This window comes from Arachis hypogaea, chromosome 2 (assembly GCF_003086295.3).
Source record: "Arachis hypogaea cultivar Tifrunner chromosome 2, arahy.Tifrunner.gnm2.J5K5, whole genome shotgun sequence".
Lineage (NCBI taxonomy): Eukaryota > Viridiplantae > Streptophyta > Magnoliopsida > Fabales > Fabaceae > Arachis > Arachis hypogaea.
The window spans coordinates 49688405-49704476 of record NC_092037.1 but is presented as its reverse complement, the minus strand read 5'-3'; the positions used below and the strand labels follow the sequence as shown (position 1 = coordinate 49704476).

Below are 16072 nucleotides of genomic sequence, written 5' to 3'. Positions count from 1 at the left end.
GAAGAAGAAGAAGACGCTCCGTGCGTAAACTAGCGTGAGAAGAAGACAGAAGGGCAAGAGCAATTTCGTGTGTGTTGGACACGTGTATTTTACGTTTCCTTTAATGGTATTAAAATTTTTTGGTGTCAACTTGGTTACATGAATGTGTAGCATTCTCCTAATCTTTAATATTATCATGTATTAAGGAGAGGATGGGAATGTAATCCTGAAGATCAAATTAGTCCCCAAATCTGCTGAATGTTACAAACAAAACAGAAACAATACATTGCTATATTGAGGCATTTAAGTGGTACATTCCAAACTCCAATCTAAAGAACAGCACACATGATTACAAGAATCATGATCATTGGTAATATTGACACTGTTTTGGAGAACGTTATTATACCGTATGGCAGCTTTCAGTGTGCGCAATACAGTTATTACAAAAAAATAATGAAAGCGAATTTGGATCCTCTAAATTTTGAATTTTCACTTTAGAGAGTAAAATGTGATTTCTCACCCTTAAATGATTTCACTCTCATATTTTTTCTTGATCCCACCTATAAAATAAATGGTAAGAAATCACACTTTACCTTTTAAAGTGAAATTCAAAATTTAGAGATTCCAAATCCAATGAAAGCAATCCTAGTTTTTCTAATTTTCTTTTTTCTAGAACATTTTCCCAATACCATCCTGCCTAGGAACAGATTCAGCAACATCCATTCGACGCCAATTGCCCACCAAAGAAGCCATCTGATCGACCTTGTCGTACAATCCAAGGAGGCCGCCGGTGTGAATGAAGAGGATCTTCCTCCCTTCCCATTTCTTTGAATTCTCAGACATATCTTTCAGCAATCCATATGCAGCCTTCCCACTGAAAGTGTTACAAGTCACAACAACCAAATAAGAAGTTTTAAGTAAAATATGCAACATTGAATGTATGTTATCTGACTAGGTTTACATTTCTGTTTAGATTTTTATTTTTTCCATATGTTTGGAATTTGTACTACTGATATTAAGGTACAGGCCAAGGAAATAAGAAATGAAGTGTTGAATAAATAGCAGCAAACTTGGTACCTTGAACATGCATGTTTTGTAACAAGCTAAAACCTTTCATTCCTCCCCTTTGTTTGAGTTGAGATTTTGAAGGGAAGGAGATGAAAAGGTTTGTAGTGTAAAAGTTCAAACTTTAACACTACATATCTAACCTTATTCTCCCTTTCCCTTCAAAACACTAACTCACAACTAAACCCTAAATGAAAGCTATTCGTGAATGGTCTCGTGCAGCATTATAGTGAAAATGGATTTTAATAACTAGCACCTTACCGGGCACTCCGTGTCCGTCAAGTCGCATTCTTTATTACTTTTTATATAACTCAATAAATACAAAAACGGTTACTTAAGTTCAGTGGTTAAAAGCATGCATAAGGAACTTCTAAGAACCAGGTTCGACTTCACCCCAATAACCATTTTGGAATTTCCTTTTTTTATAAAATTGCGAGACCAAAAGAGAGCAAATATGAGAAACACCAATAGTTATTCCAATCCTCACAATAATAAGTATAAATATCTTTTTAAAAAAACAAAAGGCTGGTGATTTTAATTTGTAAAACACCTTATAAGCATAAGCAACATTTTGAAGCTTATTATAGAGAGAAGCTGATTATTTCAAAATGATTAATTTTCATATGATCAATTATATAAATATGTTGAATTCAGAACAGCTTATGAAACTAACAAATTTTTGTACAATGGTGGCAATCATTTTTAAATCTAGGATCACATACAAACCACCCAAAGTTCTCATCCTAATAACTTTATGAAAACTAATCTAATCCAACACCAAACAATTCTTTAATATTAAGTATGTTTGGAACCAAAACTTTCTGGAGTTGATTTTATTTGAATTGAATTGTAAATCAAATAACATGTTTGAAATAACTGATAAAATAAGAATTCAATTGATTTGGAAATCATTTTTTATGTTTGAATTGTAAACTAATGAGAATTGAATTGAGGGAGGGTAAGATTTTACAGTGTTATCCGTTACTCTCTAATTATATATTTGTATCACACAATCTTCCACCACTGATGAAGTGCCACTGGACACCGCCAGACTGTCACCCACCACACGAGGTAGCCCAAGGCAGTTGGGGATGTCACCTGGTGTCTGGTGTCGATCAGGGTAAAATTGACTTTTTACATTTTAAAATACCACATCAATTCAATTCTAATAAAATCCTATAAAAAAAATGAGAGGCTTTGAGATTAGATGGAAAGTAAATCCATGGGATTTATAAATTAAATCAATCCTCAGTTTTTTTGTACCAAACAAGGAATCAATTCCATTTCCAAAGGATTCCAAAAAGGTATAATTATTCAACAGGATTCAATGATGGTGTTCAACGCTTTTTAACAAGAACCATTTAGTTACTTTTCATAGAAACTAATTTTGATAAATTCATGGTTCATAGACATTTTCATAGTTCTGATGGTGTATAGCTATAATCAGAAGATGGGCCTAAGCCGCCTGAGTCCTATGAGGCTATGATCCCAAAAAAAAATTAACATCGAATTTCAATGGGAATGGATTCTTTCAATTTTTTTTTTTCTCGCAATTGTTTTGTAAAGTGTGATCTTTTATCATTTAATATCTTCTCTCACATATTTTCTCTTGGTCCCATTTAACAAGAGTATGGTGAGGGATCACACTTTACAAAACAATTGAGAGAAAAAAAAATTGAGACGATCCATTCCAATTTCAATATCACTTTCTTCATCACCAATTTGATATGACAGAACCCAGAAATTTCTAGAGGAAGTACAAATATGGCATTCTGGTTGATTGGTTCTACTTATAGAATATTATTTTTCAATCAAACAAATAATGCTTCATTAATTGGGCCAACTACGGGAACAAGGCAGAGAAAACTACTGAGACTTGATCTACGTACCAAAAAAATGGTCGTCGCATTCACTTTAATAAATCCAAATATAGCACTGTTATTATAATACCTGTATACCGGGTCTAGAACAACACCAGTAGCTGCAGCAATTTCTCTTACAAAATTAAGCTCCTCAGAGGTGTTCAATGCATAACCAAGACCCTTGGCCTGTAGATATAATTAAAGTCTAATTGTCAATCGAAACAGCAGTGTGAACATAGATTATCAAGCAAGTATTCCAAATGATAAATCTATGTATTCAGAAAACATGTTCACATTACGAGAAGTCAAGCATGCTTGCTATGTAGATGTCTCGTCATTCTTTTCCCCAATAACAAGCAACAACAAATATAAGATTTCTTTAACAAAAAGGGCAGCCCCGAAAACTAGCATCCCACATTATGCATGTAATGTAGAAAGCCTAACCTAAGGCAAGAGTAATGACTGGGTCCACAGCTTGAATCTGTGACCTTAGGTAAAAATGAGACAACTTAACAGTTGCTCCAAGGCTACCGTTCAATTTATTAGAGATATATAGGAGGATTGTAGGACTTTAATGTGACTAGAGCACAAGAACAAGCAGCAGCAGCAAGACCAAGGAATAGCATGCCTATAGGTCTTTACTTTCTATTTTGCCACAACACTCACGTTTAGTATGTCAACAATATCTCTTGAGTTGACACCAGCATTCAGTCCATCAAGCAAGCCTTGGACAAAGTTGTGGAAGTAATCTGGATCATCGCAGACAGAAAATGCATGTACCTACAGGGAGGAGCACACAAATGATATATGCTGGTTCCAATAATCTGATTTACTTGAATCTCATAGATGGATGACATACTCTTGCTTTCAATGTACTCAATGATGACCCCAATGATAGACCAGCAATTGTGCCTCCACTGAAAATTATGTTAGGAGGTGTTAAATAGAAGAAAAACTTATCTAACCATTGATGATATCTCAATTAAAAATGTACAATGTTACGACTTAAAACTCACTCTCATTTATGAAAGTGAAAACCAATAGCGGACATAACATTTATCACTAGATCTTGATTTACTACATAACTCATACTTCTTTTCAAGAAAGATAATTTATTTTCGCTTGGTTCCATTATGCAAACTAGAATCTGCTAATAAAGAAATCTAAAAGAGCATCCATTAAGAAGAAATATATGGAAAGTAATTTAGTAAAACATAAACTGATCAAGTAGACTAGAACCTGCCACAAGCTACAACAATATCATCAAACTTGATATCATTTGCCTCACTTTGAATTTGCTGCTCAATTTCCCGAATTGCCTCTATATATCCCCTAAATCAGAATTAAATCATAATAATGTAAGATAAACTAATAACGTATCCAAATAAAAAATTGTAAAACAATGTCAATGTGGCCCAAAGCTAAAATCCACTTAGACACTCACCAATTTCACAGAAATATGTTATGTACCAAGCAAATTAGAAAGTAGGGACCTAACTATAATTGAGTGAACTATAGGCAAGGATGGGGTTTGGTAACTAACTTGCCTAGCTGAAAAATGTGTGAGAGAGTGAGCATTATGTTATGTGAGAGAGGTGGGAACTATAAAGGGTTGTGGGAAAGGCCTGGAAAAAGTTGAGATCAGACGGTAGGACTTAGGAAAGAATCAGGTCTCTCGAATACCTAATAATTTTGGTATACCTTCCTTTTACTAAATACTAATAACAAATATTGAGAAATTGGGTGATCTCACCGATGTCACTCCATCTCCCTTGCCCTTCTATCACTGTTTCATTTTTCTACTTAACCTAGATCCCAGTTTCTTACAAAATACCTTTATATTAAAAATAATAGACAAGTAACAATTTATCGGTGTAATAGATATAGAGTTATAGACCATTTAGACAATGGTAAGAGAGCTTCATTACCTAACAGTTTAAGCATGGATCTCCAAAAATTCCAATAATATTTATCATTATATCATTTTTCAACTATGATCTGAGAATCTGAGAAGAGCGAGAGAGAAAGGGGGTTGGGGGGGTGGTGGGGAGGGAAAAGGAGGAGGTGATAATGCATTGGCTTTTGGAGACTAAATTCACAACCTACCTAGACATATTAAATCATGAACAGGTAATTTAAGCAAGGGAATTCATTTAAGATACAGTAAACATGGTCAATGTTCAGTGTACAGATGGAGAAAACAAAAAGCAATGCAATATAACTAATATGTATGAACATTAAGATACATTGAGCTTATTGGGATCAAGGGAATTGTAAAAGGGAAAAAGAAAATTACATTAGTGATTTTGTCTCACTCACCATGTTCCTAAAGAGTTTGATCCACCAACGGGAATAATATATGGCTTTCTCCCTTCCTTTATCAACTTCTCTTTTAGAACATTGGTGAGTGTCTAGGAAACAGTTTGATGGTAAATATTATGTTATTGTTTAGCAATATCTACACTAAAGTATTAAAACACAGATGACATAAAAAAATGGCACTAAACAGCAAAAATTGTTGCTTCCTAAATAATAAATATGCCAAATCAAATCAACCAGAGAACAGGAAACTATTGTTCATTAATTAATGCCGCATGACTGTAGCAACAATTTGCAGAATGAGAGCAGATAACATGTAAATCAGGGGGGAAAATCCAGCTAAAACCAAAATTTGGGGAAACACAGAAGCTTACAATAACCAGTTATTGCAAAATACATATGGAAATAGAGGAAAAAGATAAAAATTAACGCATTCAGCAATGACGTTCTATAGATATATTACAACAATGAAAACCAAGTGTCTGGCACAACATTAGCAGCAACACGTTTGCTGCATTATGGTGGAGAAATATTTCTAGATCATTCTTGTACCAAGTAAGATAGATGTTGAAGAAGGTACACCTTTTAGCTTTCTCAATAATGATATTTACTAATTTCAAAGCAAAAATAGCCAATAGCTAAACTTCAAAAGGAAAGCTTTCATACTTCATGGAAGTTGTATTATAAGTTTAAAACTTGGTTTCGAAGTCATTATGTCTTTCTTGGTGTGAATATGAAAAACCATAATATGAATGTCAGCAAACACATGCCAAATTAAGTGAGTTAACATACAAGAAATAAGGGATGCAGTGAAATATGTTTTAAGAGTAAAGTAGCTTGTGAATGAATTGGTACAACAACTAAGAAAGAACAAAACAAAAACTGAGAGTGTGCTCACCACACTTCCAATTCTTCCATACTCTTCTTTTGATATAAGTTCAACATGTGCTCCTACCAAACGCTCAACCAGGAGATTGCCTACCAATCCTGGGTCTTGGTCGACAAGGGCCTGAAATTGACAAGACTTTTTTTTTCCTTCTTTCTTCTCACTATTAATTTGAAATATCACCATAGTTTTTTTTCTCTTTCCTAATTTTATATGATTTCGTAGTTTTAAGTTACAGTCTGAACAGCAACTAAAGCCACGATAATGCTGTTGCAACACTCCACAACAGCATCATAGCAACATCTGCCATCAGCTACATTTCCTTGCAATTTTCTATAATTGCTAGAAATGCTATGTAACCGCAACTGCAATTTAAACCATTTATGATTTTGTGCATTGGTTTCACCACTTCACCAAATATTCCAATCAATAATAGGAAACAAAATGTAATTAAGGTGAATAAATTAGTGTTTTTTACCATAAAAGATTCAAGCTTGAACAATTCTAATAATAAAAGATATAAGCTAACTTGATACAATTCTAATAATAAAAGATATAAGCTAACTTGATACTCATTAAAAATCAGGTTAATTCAATAAAATTACCCAAAGTTAGTTTACATGTTTAATAGTTAGAATTGTCAACAGAAATGGTAATTTGTTCAAATAAGGTGCTAGTTCTATAACCAATATTAAAAACAGGAAATTAAATTAAAATGGAAAATAAATTCTCCAACCTTAGAAGTGCGGAGTATAAGATAACAATCAAGGTTTAAGTATTTGGCCGCCACCGCAGTGGCGCGGCAGTGGTTGCTCTGAATGCCTCCAATCGTGATTATGCAGTCAGCGCCTTGCGACACAGCATCTGCCATCAAGAATTCCAGTTTCCTGACCTTGTTTCCACTCAGTTGCATTCCTGAAAGGTCGTCCCGCTATGTATATGCGAAACAACAACAACAACAACAACAAATCATGAAACTAAAATTTCGAGAAATGAATCAAAACAGTCTCAGATAAACAGTTATTAGTTAAAAAGCAAGGGTTTCGAAATGAATAGTAACAGCATCTAACCTTGAGCCAGAGTTCGGTATTTGGTGGCAAATTGGGGAGGTTCCATCTGTGAATTGGCGTAGGACGCTGACGAAGATAATAATAACAAAAACAGTAAAAGGGGAGAAAACAAAGATGAAGAAAGAATTAAAACAAAGATGCGTTATGATATTATTTGAATATTCAGTTACATGGGCAAGAGAGAAGACATGAGAGGGTAAAGGGTTGAGGTGGGAGGCCCAAGAAGGAGGAGTGTAAGGCTTTTTGGCGAGGAAGTCGAAGTCGAAGGACGACGTTGACATTTGATGGTGGTGGGACCCACAGTGGATGAAGCTCAACGTGAGTGGGTGTTTGTGAAGGTGAAGACCAAAACGAAGGCTGTGGTTGTGTTGGGAGCAGGAAATGAATCGGCTGCAGCTGGGTATGCACAACATCTCTCTCTTCTCTCACTCCATCAGGGCTCTCGTTTTCTCGTTACGTCATCATTAATACCAATTCATACATAAAATTCTATACCAACCATCAGCGTCCGAACTATATCCGACGGCTAATCAGTACCTCCTGCACATAGTTGTCAGAACCGAACCGGTGATCGAACCGATCAAGTTATTGGGTCACTAGATCATTAGTTCAACTGGTGGATCATTGGTTGAACCGATTAACCCGATCCTATGTAAATAAAAAATAAAATATAGTAAAAAAATTAGAATTAAAAATTTAAAATACATATTTTACTAATATTTTAAAAATATCTAGCTATTCTAAATAATATGGAATAGAAACAATAAGTATTTTGTTAATTTTACTCTATCATAAATATTTTTATTTTGTTTTTTATATTAAAATAAGTATTATTTTCGAATTTTAATAATTTATTAATTAGTTTATATCTATTATACTATTATATACTACAAGTATTTATGGAAAAATAATATTAATAGATATTATATAATTATGAAAAAAATAATAAGTGAATTTATAATTACTGTTAAATAAAAATATAATTAATTTAAAAATGAGTGAGCTTATAATTAAAATTAAAATAAATTAAATAAAAGTAAATTATTTACCGAAAGATATTAATATATATTTTAATTTGTATCCATATTAGTATAAGACAAAGTAGCCTGGTGGACATAGCTACCTTCTATTTTCTGGAGGGATGAGGTTCGAACCCCAATTGCTTCATTTTGAGGAAATTTTAAATTGTTCCGGTTCGGTCGGACCGGTTCTTTGCGGGTTTGACCGGTTCGCACCGGTTCTTAACTTTGTACGGTCCAATCATCGGACCGGACCGGTATATGGTCCGGTTCACCGGTTTGAACCCCAACTGCTTCAAAAGGTTCGAACCCCAATTGCTTCATTTTGAGGAAATTTTAAATTGTTCCGGTTCGGTCGGACCGGTTCTTTGCGGGTTTGACCGGTTCGCACCGGTTCTTAACTTTGTACGGTCCAATCATCGGACCGGACCGGTATATGGTCCGGTTCACCGGTTTGAACCCCAACTGCTTCATTTTGAGAAAATTTTAAATTGTTCCGGTTCGGTCGGATCGGTTGCTACCGAATTTGACCGATTCTTTGCGGGTTTGACCGGTTCGCACCGGTTCTTAACCTTGTACGGTCTAATCATCGGACCGGACTGGTATAGGGTCCGGTTCACCGGTTTTTCGGTCGAACCGGCCGGTCCGGTCCGGTTCTGCTAAAGTGCTCCTGCATAAGTCTTTTTATAATTAAGTGCAACTAAATTGGTGTAAAGTTTAACAGAAAAAAAATGTATGTATATATTATTATTATTATTATTATTATTATTTTACTGTACTTAAATTTTTATTGAAGAGTATAAAAATTTATTTTGTTGTTAGAAAATATAAAAATTTATTAATATAATACACAAATTTTTAAAGCATAATGTATAACATAAATTTATTGATATAGTACAAATATTTTTGCACCAGCATATAAATTTTCAAAATATAATACATAAATTTTTATACATAATATACAAATTTTTGTTGCAAATGTATTTTATGAGTTGGATAAATCAATGTTCTAATTATATAATTTTTAAAAGATGTCTATAGTATAAATCAAAATTTTTATACTATAAATTAAAATTTTTGTATTGTACACCAAAATTTATGTTACATGAACGAATAATGGTGCATTTAGATTCTAAAAGAAGAAAATAAAATTGTGCACTAAATGCAATAGAATAAAATTAGATAGAATTGAATTATGAAAAAGAACTATTGTATTCCCTACAACTAAGGACGGCTATATATATACAAGTTTATTTAAGACTAAGTCAAAAAACTAACTATAACTTCAATAAAATTTAACCAACTAAGGAACCACTTTTTGAATTTCTTGATTTTTTATATTTGTAACTTGCTATGACCACTTTTTGAATTTCTTGATTTTTTATATATATATTAGTATTTTGTATATTACACGTATTAGACATAAACATACAAATTTTTTAGGCACCAAAACTTATGTGTTTTAGATCAAAATTTTTCTGTTTTAGTTTTTTGAGTATTTATAGAAAAAGAAAAAGATGATGAAAAAATAGAGAAGTAAACAATATCAAGAAGTCAGCAATGATTGAGTTTTTAGAAATTAAATAATGAGTTATTTATGATTTACTATATTAGTTGAGGATTTTATTTTAAAAAAATTATTTTATTAAAAATAATTAAATAAAACTTTATGATACTTTGAATTTAAAAATAATTAAGAGTTATATGTAATTTTTATAATAGTTGAAGTTTAAATCAATTAGGATTTTTATATATAATCTTTATTATAATTGGATATTTGGTATAATTAAAATTATAATTTTAGTAATTGAAAAATAAGAAAGAATTGTATAATTTAATTTAAGTAACTTCTACTATAAATAAGTTATGACTTATCGTTAATTTGAAGTGAATAAGTAATGACTTATTTATTAATTTGAATTCTTTATTTTTAGAAATTAATTTATGAAGATAAATTAAATTAATTTTATGAATATTTGGAGTTAAGTTAATTAATATTCTTGTATAATTTTATTATAATTCATTATTTTATATAACTTGAAATTAAAGTTCTGATGATGAAAAAATAATAAAAGGTTATGTGATTTAGTTAGATAATTGATAAACTATACTATATAGAATGTGATTAATACGTTTATTTTATAATTTAAAATAGAAATAATTATTTGAACTCAGCAATATATTAATAAATAGTGTTCTAAAGTATTTTTAATGAAGTATATTTAATTTTAAAATTATTATTTTGACTTCTAATTTTATTAAAATATCTATCCTATCTTTATTCCTTTATAAAATCCCTAATTTCTAACCGTAAATTCCCAAATTGAAAACCCTAACCCCCCCTCATCTTCGCATAACATGCACAACCTTCACTACACACAACCCCACAGCAAAGAAAAAGAGAGAAAGAGAGGAAAGAGATCGTCAGCAGTATAGGGAACGACTGCCGCCGCTCGCTACGCCGATGCTGTCACCGAGAGAGGAAGGTGACGCAAAAGAGGGATATCGGGGAGAGAATGAGAGAGAGAGAGAGAGAGAAACAGCTTGAGAGGGAGAAAGAGTTGAGACTGTGATGGAGAAGGATGAATCCGTCATTGTTGAGCCACGATTGCCACCTGGTGCGGTATTTTATAATCCACAACTTACCGGCAAGTGCACCGGGTCGTACCAAGTAATACCTTACGTGAGTAAGGGTCGATCCCACGAAGATTGATGAATTAAGGAACAATAGTGTTTGATAGGATTAGTTAGACAAACAGAAAATAGTGTTGGAAGTTCAAAGAGCATTAAACAGTAAATTTGGAATATTAAAGACAGGCAGATAAATAAGTTGGGAATAAAATATGGAGAAGATAGTTAAGGCTTCAGAGTTATCTATTCTTCCAGATTGATTTTTCTTAATAACTATTTTAATCATGCAAGATTTAATTCATGGCAACTTATATGTGACTAGGTCCTAATTCCTTAGACCTTCCTAGTCTCCTCTAAAATTCATCAACTGCCAATTTCTTGGTCAATTAATTTCAATTAGAAGGTGAAGTTCAAATTCTAGTTTATATGCCACAAAAATCCTAATTATCCAAAAAATAAGGGGATTATATGTCACGTATCCCGTTAAATACAAACAATTAGAAATTTAGGATAATATGTTTTTAAGCTGTTGTTCAAGTAAAGAGCTTTTCCAAGTTTTACAAGAACTCAATTAGAACATGGGTCATACTTCCGTTCCACCCAAATTCAAAAAATAAAGAACGAAAATAAATTATTGAAATATAAATCCAAACATGGATTAAATTAGAAAGATCAAACGAATCAATCCATACAAATAGACAGAGCTCCTAACCTTAACAGTGGAGGATTAGTTGCTCATGATTGAAAGGAAAAATAAAGATTCAGATAAAAATGTACAGAGTTCCAATCTGATGGCATCAGATCCCTTTTTATAACTAATCCTAATAAATTTAAAATCTAATTATCTAAAATTAAAAATAATATCTTTTCTTAAAAATAAGAATTTGAATTTAAATTCGAATTAATTAACAAGTCTTCAGCTGATGGGTGGGGATCACTTGATTTGTCCATTTTGCAGCTTCTAATCTGTGTTTTCTGGGCTGGAAATTGGGTCAAAATAGCCAGAAATCGCCCCCAGCGTTTTTCTTCATTTTCTGCACTTGGCGCATGTCACGCGGACGTGTCAGTCACACGGACGCGTCGATGGTCTTTTTCACAAGTCACGCGAACGTGTCGCTGAGCAAATCTTCAATTCACGCGTGCACGTCAGTCACACGCACACGTCGCCATGGATACCTCCAATTCACGCGCACGCATCAGGCATGCGTGCGCGTCGCTCCTCGCAGCCATCTCCTTTGATTCTTGTGCTACAGAAACTCCATCAAATCCAGCCGAATGCTACCTAAAATAAATAAAATTGCAAAAGACTCAAAATAGCATCCATATTGGCTAAAAGATAATTAATTCTTTATTAAATTCAACAAATTAGATGCAAATTCACTAGGAAAAGATAGGAAAGATGCTCACGCATCACAACACTAAACTTAAACTGTTGCTAGTCCTCAAGCAACCAAAACTAATATAAGCTTAGGATGTGAATTTGCATGAGAATGAGAGTTCGATTAAGCTCATGTCTCTTTTTATAGTGGAGTTTATAATTGTAATCCTGAATAGGTTTGGCATCTCACTCTCCTTTGAATAAGAAGGATGTCATTGTCATTCAGAATTAGAATCCGGATAATATTATGAATTCTCTAATCTTTACTTTTCAGTTCAATCCTTGAACACAGCAAAATTGACTTTAATTTATTTTTTTTCTTTGGTGCTTTGCACCTTGAGCCTAGCCGTGACTTTAAATGTTTTGTCTCAAGGATTACTTCACACAGAAACACCACAAGCACTTAACTGAGGGACTCTCTTTGAGTCCTATTTTTTCTTTCAGTTACTCTCAGACAGTGGTGCTCAAAGCCTTTGGCATACTCTGTTACATCCACTTGGTCTCGATTCTAATTGTTCTGTCTCAATGATTACTTTATACAATCAATCCACAAGCATATGACTAGGAAAACAACTCTTTGAACTTTTAGTCATGTCTGACCTCCCTAGTCATTGATGTTCAGAGCCTTGGACCTTGCTTTTATTATTATTATTTTTTTATTTTTTTATTTTTTTCTGTTTCTTTTGCTTCAAGGATTAAATTTTTTTATTTCAGAGAAGTCATAATAATCCTCTAAATTCATGTTCCTTATACATCAACATCCCTTGATTCAAATTCAAATATGCACTGTTCATATCATGCATTCAAAAATCACAGAAAATACCACCACCTTTAAGTAAATAAGACTATTCTTAAAAGTAAACTCAATTTCTCATGCAATACATCATTATTAAAAAAAAAATTTTCAAGCTCAGTGGGCAATACATGAGACATCTTTCAGAATTAAAGCACTTAACAGAAAACTAAACTAGAACCTATAAATCTACTAATAAAGGATCATGCACTAAACAAAACAAAGTAGCAGAAAATCGGAACATAACACAATAAAAGCGGGAGGGAATAAAAAATGAAAGGAACTCAACCACCTTAGTTATCCGAGTGGTCATTTTATTCTTCAGGTTGTGCTCTTTCGTGAAGATGATTCGCCTCCCTTTTGTGCCAGAAAACCCATAAGCGCAGCGTCAACACCAAACTTAAAGGTATGCTTGTCCTCAAGCAAAGAAGAACTGAAAATAAAAACAAATAATGAGAGGAAATAAAAATATAAGGATAAAAGAACAAGAGAGAATTAGGAGTGGGAGAGAGAGAAAGAAAAGTGAAAACTGTGCGGCGAACAAGTGTAGTTGTGCGGCGAAGGCGACATGTACGCGTGCAGCACGCGTACGCGTGGGTCGCGAATTTCCTTTATGACACGTAAGCGTCAGGAACGCGTCCGCGTGCCATGGGTTTGTGCGATTCGCGCGAAGCTAGCTGATGAGCGGATAATTTGTACGCTTTTTGGCATTGTTTTCAGTATGTTTTTAGTATGATCTAGTTAGTTTTTAGTATATTTTTATTAGTTTTTAGTTAAAATTCACTTTTCTGGACTTTACTATGAGTTTGTGTATTTTTCTGTGATTTCAGGTATTTTCTGGCTGAAATTGAGGGACCTGAGCAAAAATCTGATTCAGAGACTAAAAAGGACTGCAGATGCTGTTGGATTCTGACCTCCCTGCACTCAAAGTGGATTTTCTGGAGCTACAGAAGCCCAATTGGCGCTCTCTCAACGGCATTGAAAAGTAGCCATCCTGGGCTTTCCAGCAATATATGATAGTCCATACTTTGCCCAAGATTTGATGGCCCAAACCGGCGTACAAAGTCACCCTCAGAAATCCCAGCGTTAAACGCCGGAACTGGCACCAAAGTGGGAGTTAAACGCCCAAACTAGCACAAAAGCTGGCGTTTAACTCCAAGAGAAGTCTCTACACGAAAATGCTTCAATGCTCAGCCCAAGCACACACCAAGTGGGCCCGGAAGTGGATTTTTATGTCATTTACTCATCTCTGTAAACCCTAGGCTACTAGTTCTCTATAAGTAGGACCTTTTACTATTGTATTTTAATCTTTTGATCATGTTTTTATGATTGAACCCTCTTTGGGAGGCTGGCCTCACGGCCATGCCTAGACCTTGTTCTTATGTATTTTCAACGGTGGAGTTTCTACACACCATAGATTAAGGTGTGGAGCTCTGCTGTACCTTGAGTATTAATGCAATTACTATTGTTCTTCTATTCAATTCCGCTTGTTCTTGTTCTAAGATATCACTTGTTCTTCAACTTGATGAATGTGATGATCCGTGACACTCATCATCATTCTCACCTATGAACGTGTGCCTGACAACCACCTCCGTTCTACCTTAGATTGGGTGAATATCTCTTGGATTCCTGATACACGATGCATGGTTGATCGCCTGACAACCGAGTGCTCGCCTGACAACCGAGCCAGCCATTCCGTGAGATCAGAGTCTTCGTGGTATAGGCTAGAACAGATGGCGGCATTCAAGAGAATCTGGAAGGTCTAAACCTTGTCTGTGGTATTCTGAGTAGGATTCAATGATTGAATGATTGTGACGAGCTTCAAACTCCTGACGGCGGGGCGTTAGTGACAGACGCAAAAGAATCACATGGATTCTATTCCAGCCTGATTGAGAACCGACAGATGGATAGCCGTGCCGTGACAGGGTGCGTTGAACATTTCCACTGAGAGGATGGGAGGTAGCCACTGACAACGGTGAAACCCTTGCATAAGCTTGCCATGGAAAGGAGTAAGAAGGATTGGATGAAGACAGTAGGAAAGCAGAGAGACGGAAGGGACCAAGCATCTTCATACGCTTATCTGAAATTCCCACCAATAAATTACATAAGTATCTCTATCTTTATCTTTATGTTCTATTCGTATATCACCCATATCCATTTGAGTTTGCCTGACTAAGATTTACAAGGTGACCATAGCTTGCTTCATACCAACAATCTCTGTGGGATCGACCCTTACTCGCGTAAGGTTTATTACTTGGACGACCCAGTACACTTGCTGGTTAGTTGTGCGAAGTTGTAGTGATCACAATTTCGTCCACCACTAGCCGCGCGCACGCACAACTCTCTGTTTGCGTGGCTTGGGAACCAATAATTTCATACGACGCGTGCGCGTCATGCACGCGAACGCGTGAGGAACCATCTTTGCAAATGACGCGCACGCGTCAGGGACGCGTACGCATGAGTAAATTTGTGCCTCTAACACGCTCCAGCCCCAAGCCAACACAACTCTCTGCTCAAACACTCCTTTAAGTCAATTTTGCAGGTCACGCGTACGCGTCAATAATGTGCACGCGTGAATGGTGATAAGTGCAAACGACGCGCATGTGTGGGGTACGCGTACATGCGGTCATGTTTGTGCGCCAAGCATGGGTCCAGCGCCACTCCCACGCAATTCTCTGTTAAATTTTGTTTTTCACGCACACATGATTGACGCGTTCGCGTCAGTGACGCTTGCGCGTCGTATGCTCTCTTTTTTTTAGGTGTTCAGTTCCTGAAATAACATAGCTACATGATCAGAAAATTAGTAAGAACTCTATAAAAATAAAATAAATAGGAAAACTACTACTACGAAAAATAAAAATAGCTAAGGATACGAAATTATCGGGTTGCCTCTCGACAAGCGCTTCTTTATCGTCACTAGCTTGACGGTTAACTTCTCTAAGGAGGAGGATCATAGGGGCTCACCTCTTCACCCCTTACTTTGAACTTCTTTCCTGTGTCTCCATAACGTAGCTCAATATGCTCTAGAGAGAGGATTCTGATTACTGTATAAACCCATGCTGGATTGCTG

General features: G+C 34.8%; 1 protein-coding gene across 2 annotated transcripts; it reads right to left on the bottom strand.

Annotated features, from left to right (window-relative positions):
- Window positions 1-254: 254 nt before the first annotated feature.
- Window positions 255-7678, bottom strand: LOC112743949 (bifunctional D-cysteine desulfhydrase/1-aminocyclopropane-1-carboxylate deaminase, mitochondrial). Of its 2 annotated transcripts, XM_025793395.3 has the most exons (10): window positions 7352-7678; window positions 7182-7247; window positions 6848-7042; window positions 6124-6234; window positions 5226-5317; window positions 4146-4238; window positions 3766-3823; window positions 3573-3686; window positions 2995-3092; window positions 255-853 (listed from the first exon to the last, which is right to left on the bottom strand). In XM_025793395.3, exons 1-10 carry the CDS (start codon window positions 7592-7594, stop codon window positions 649-651), a joined length of 1275 nt encoding a protein of 424 aa, XP_025649180.1. In that variant the 5' UTR covers window positions 7595-7678; the 3' UTR covers window positions 255-648. The 2 variants fall into 2 exon arrangements, with proteins under 2 accessions (XP_025649180.1, XP_072073559.1); XM_072217458.1 differs by lacking the exon at window positions 4146-4238 and having other exon boundaries at window positions 7352-7659.
- Between the last annotated feature and the right edge of the window lie 8394 nt (window positions 7679-16072).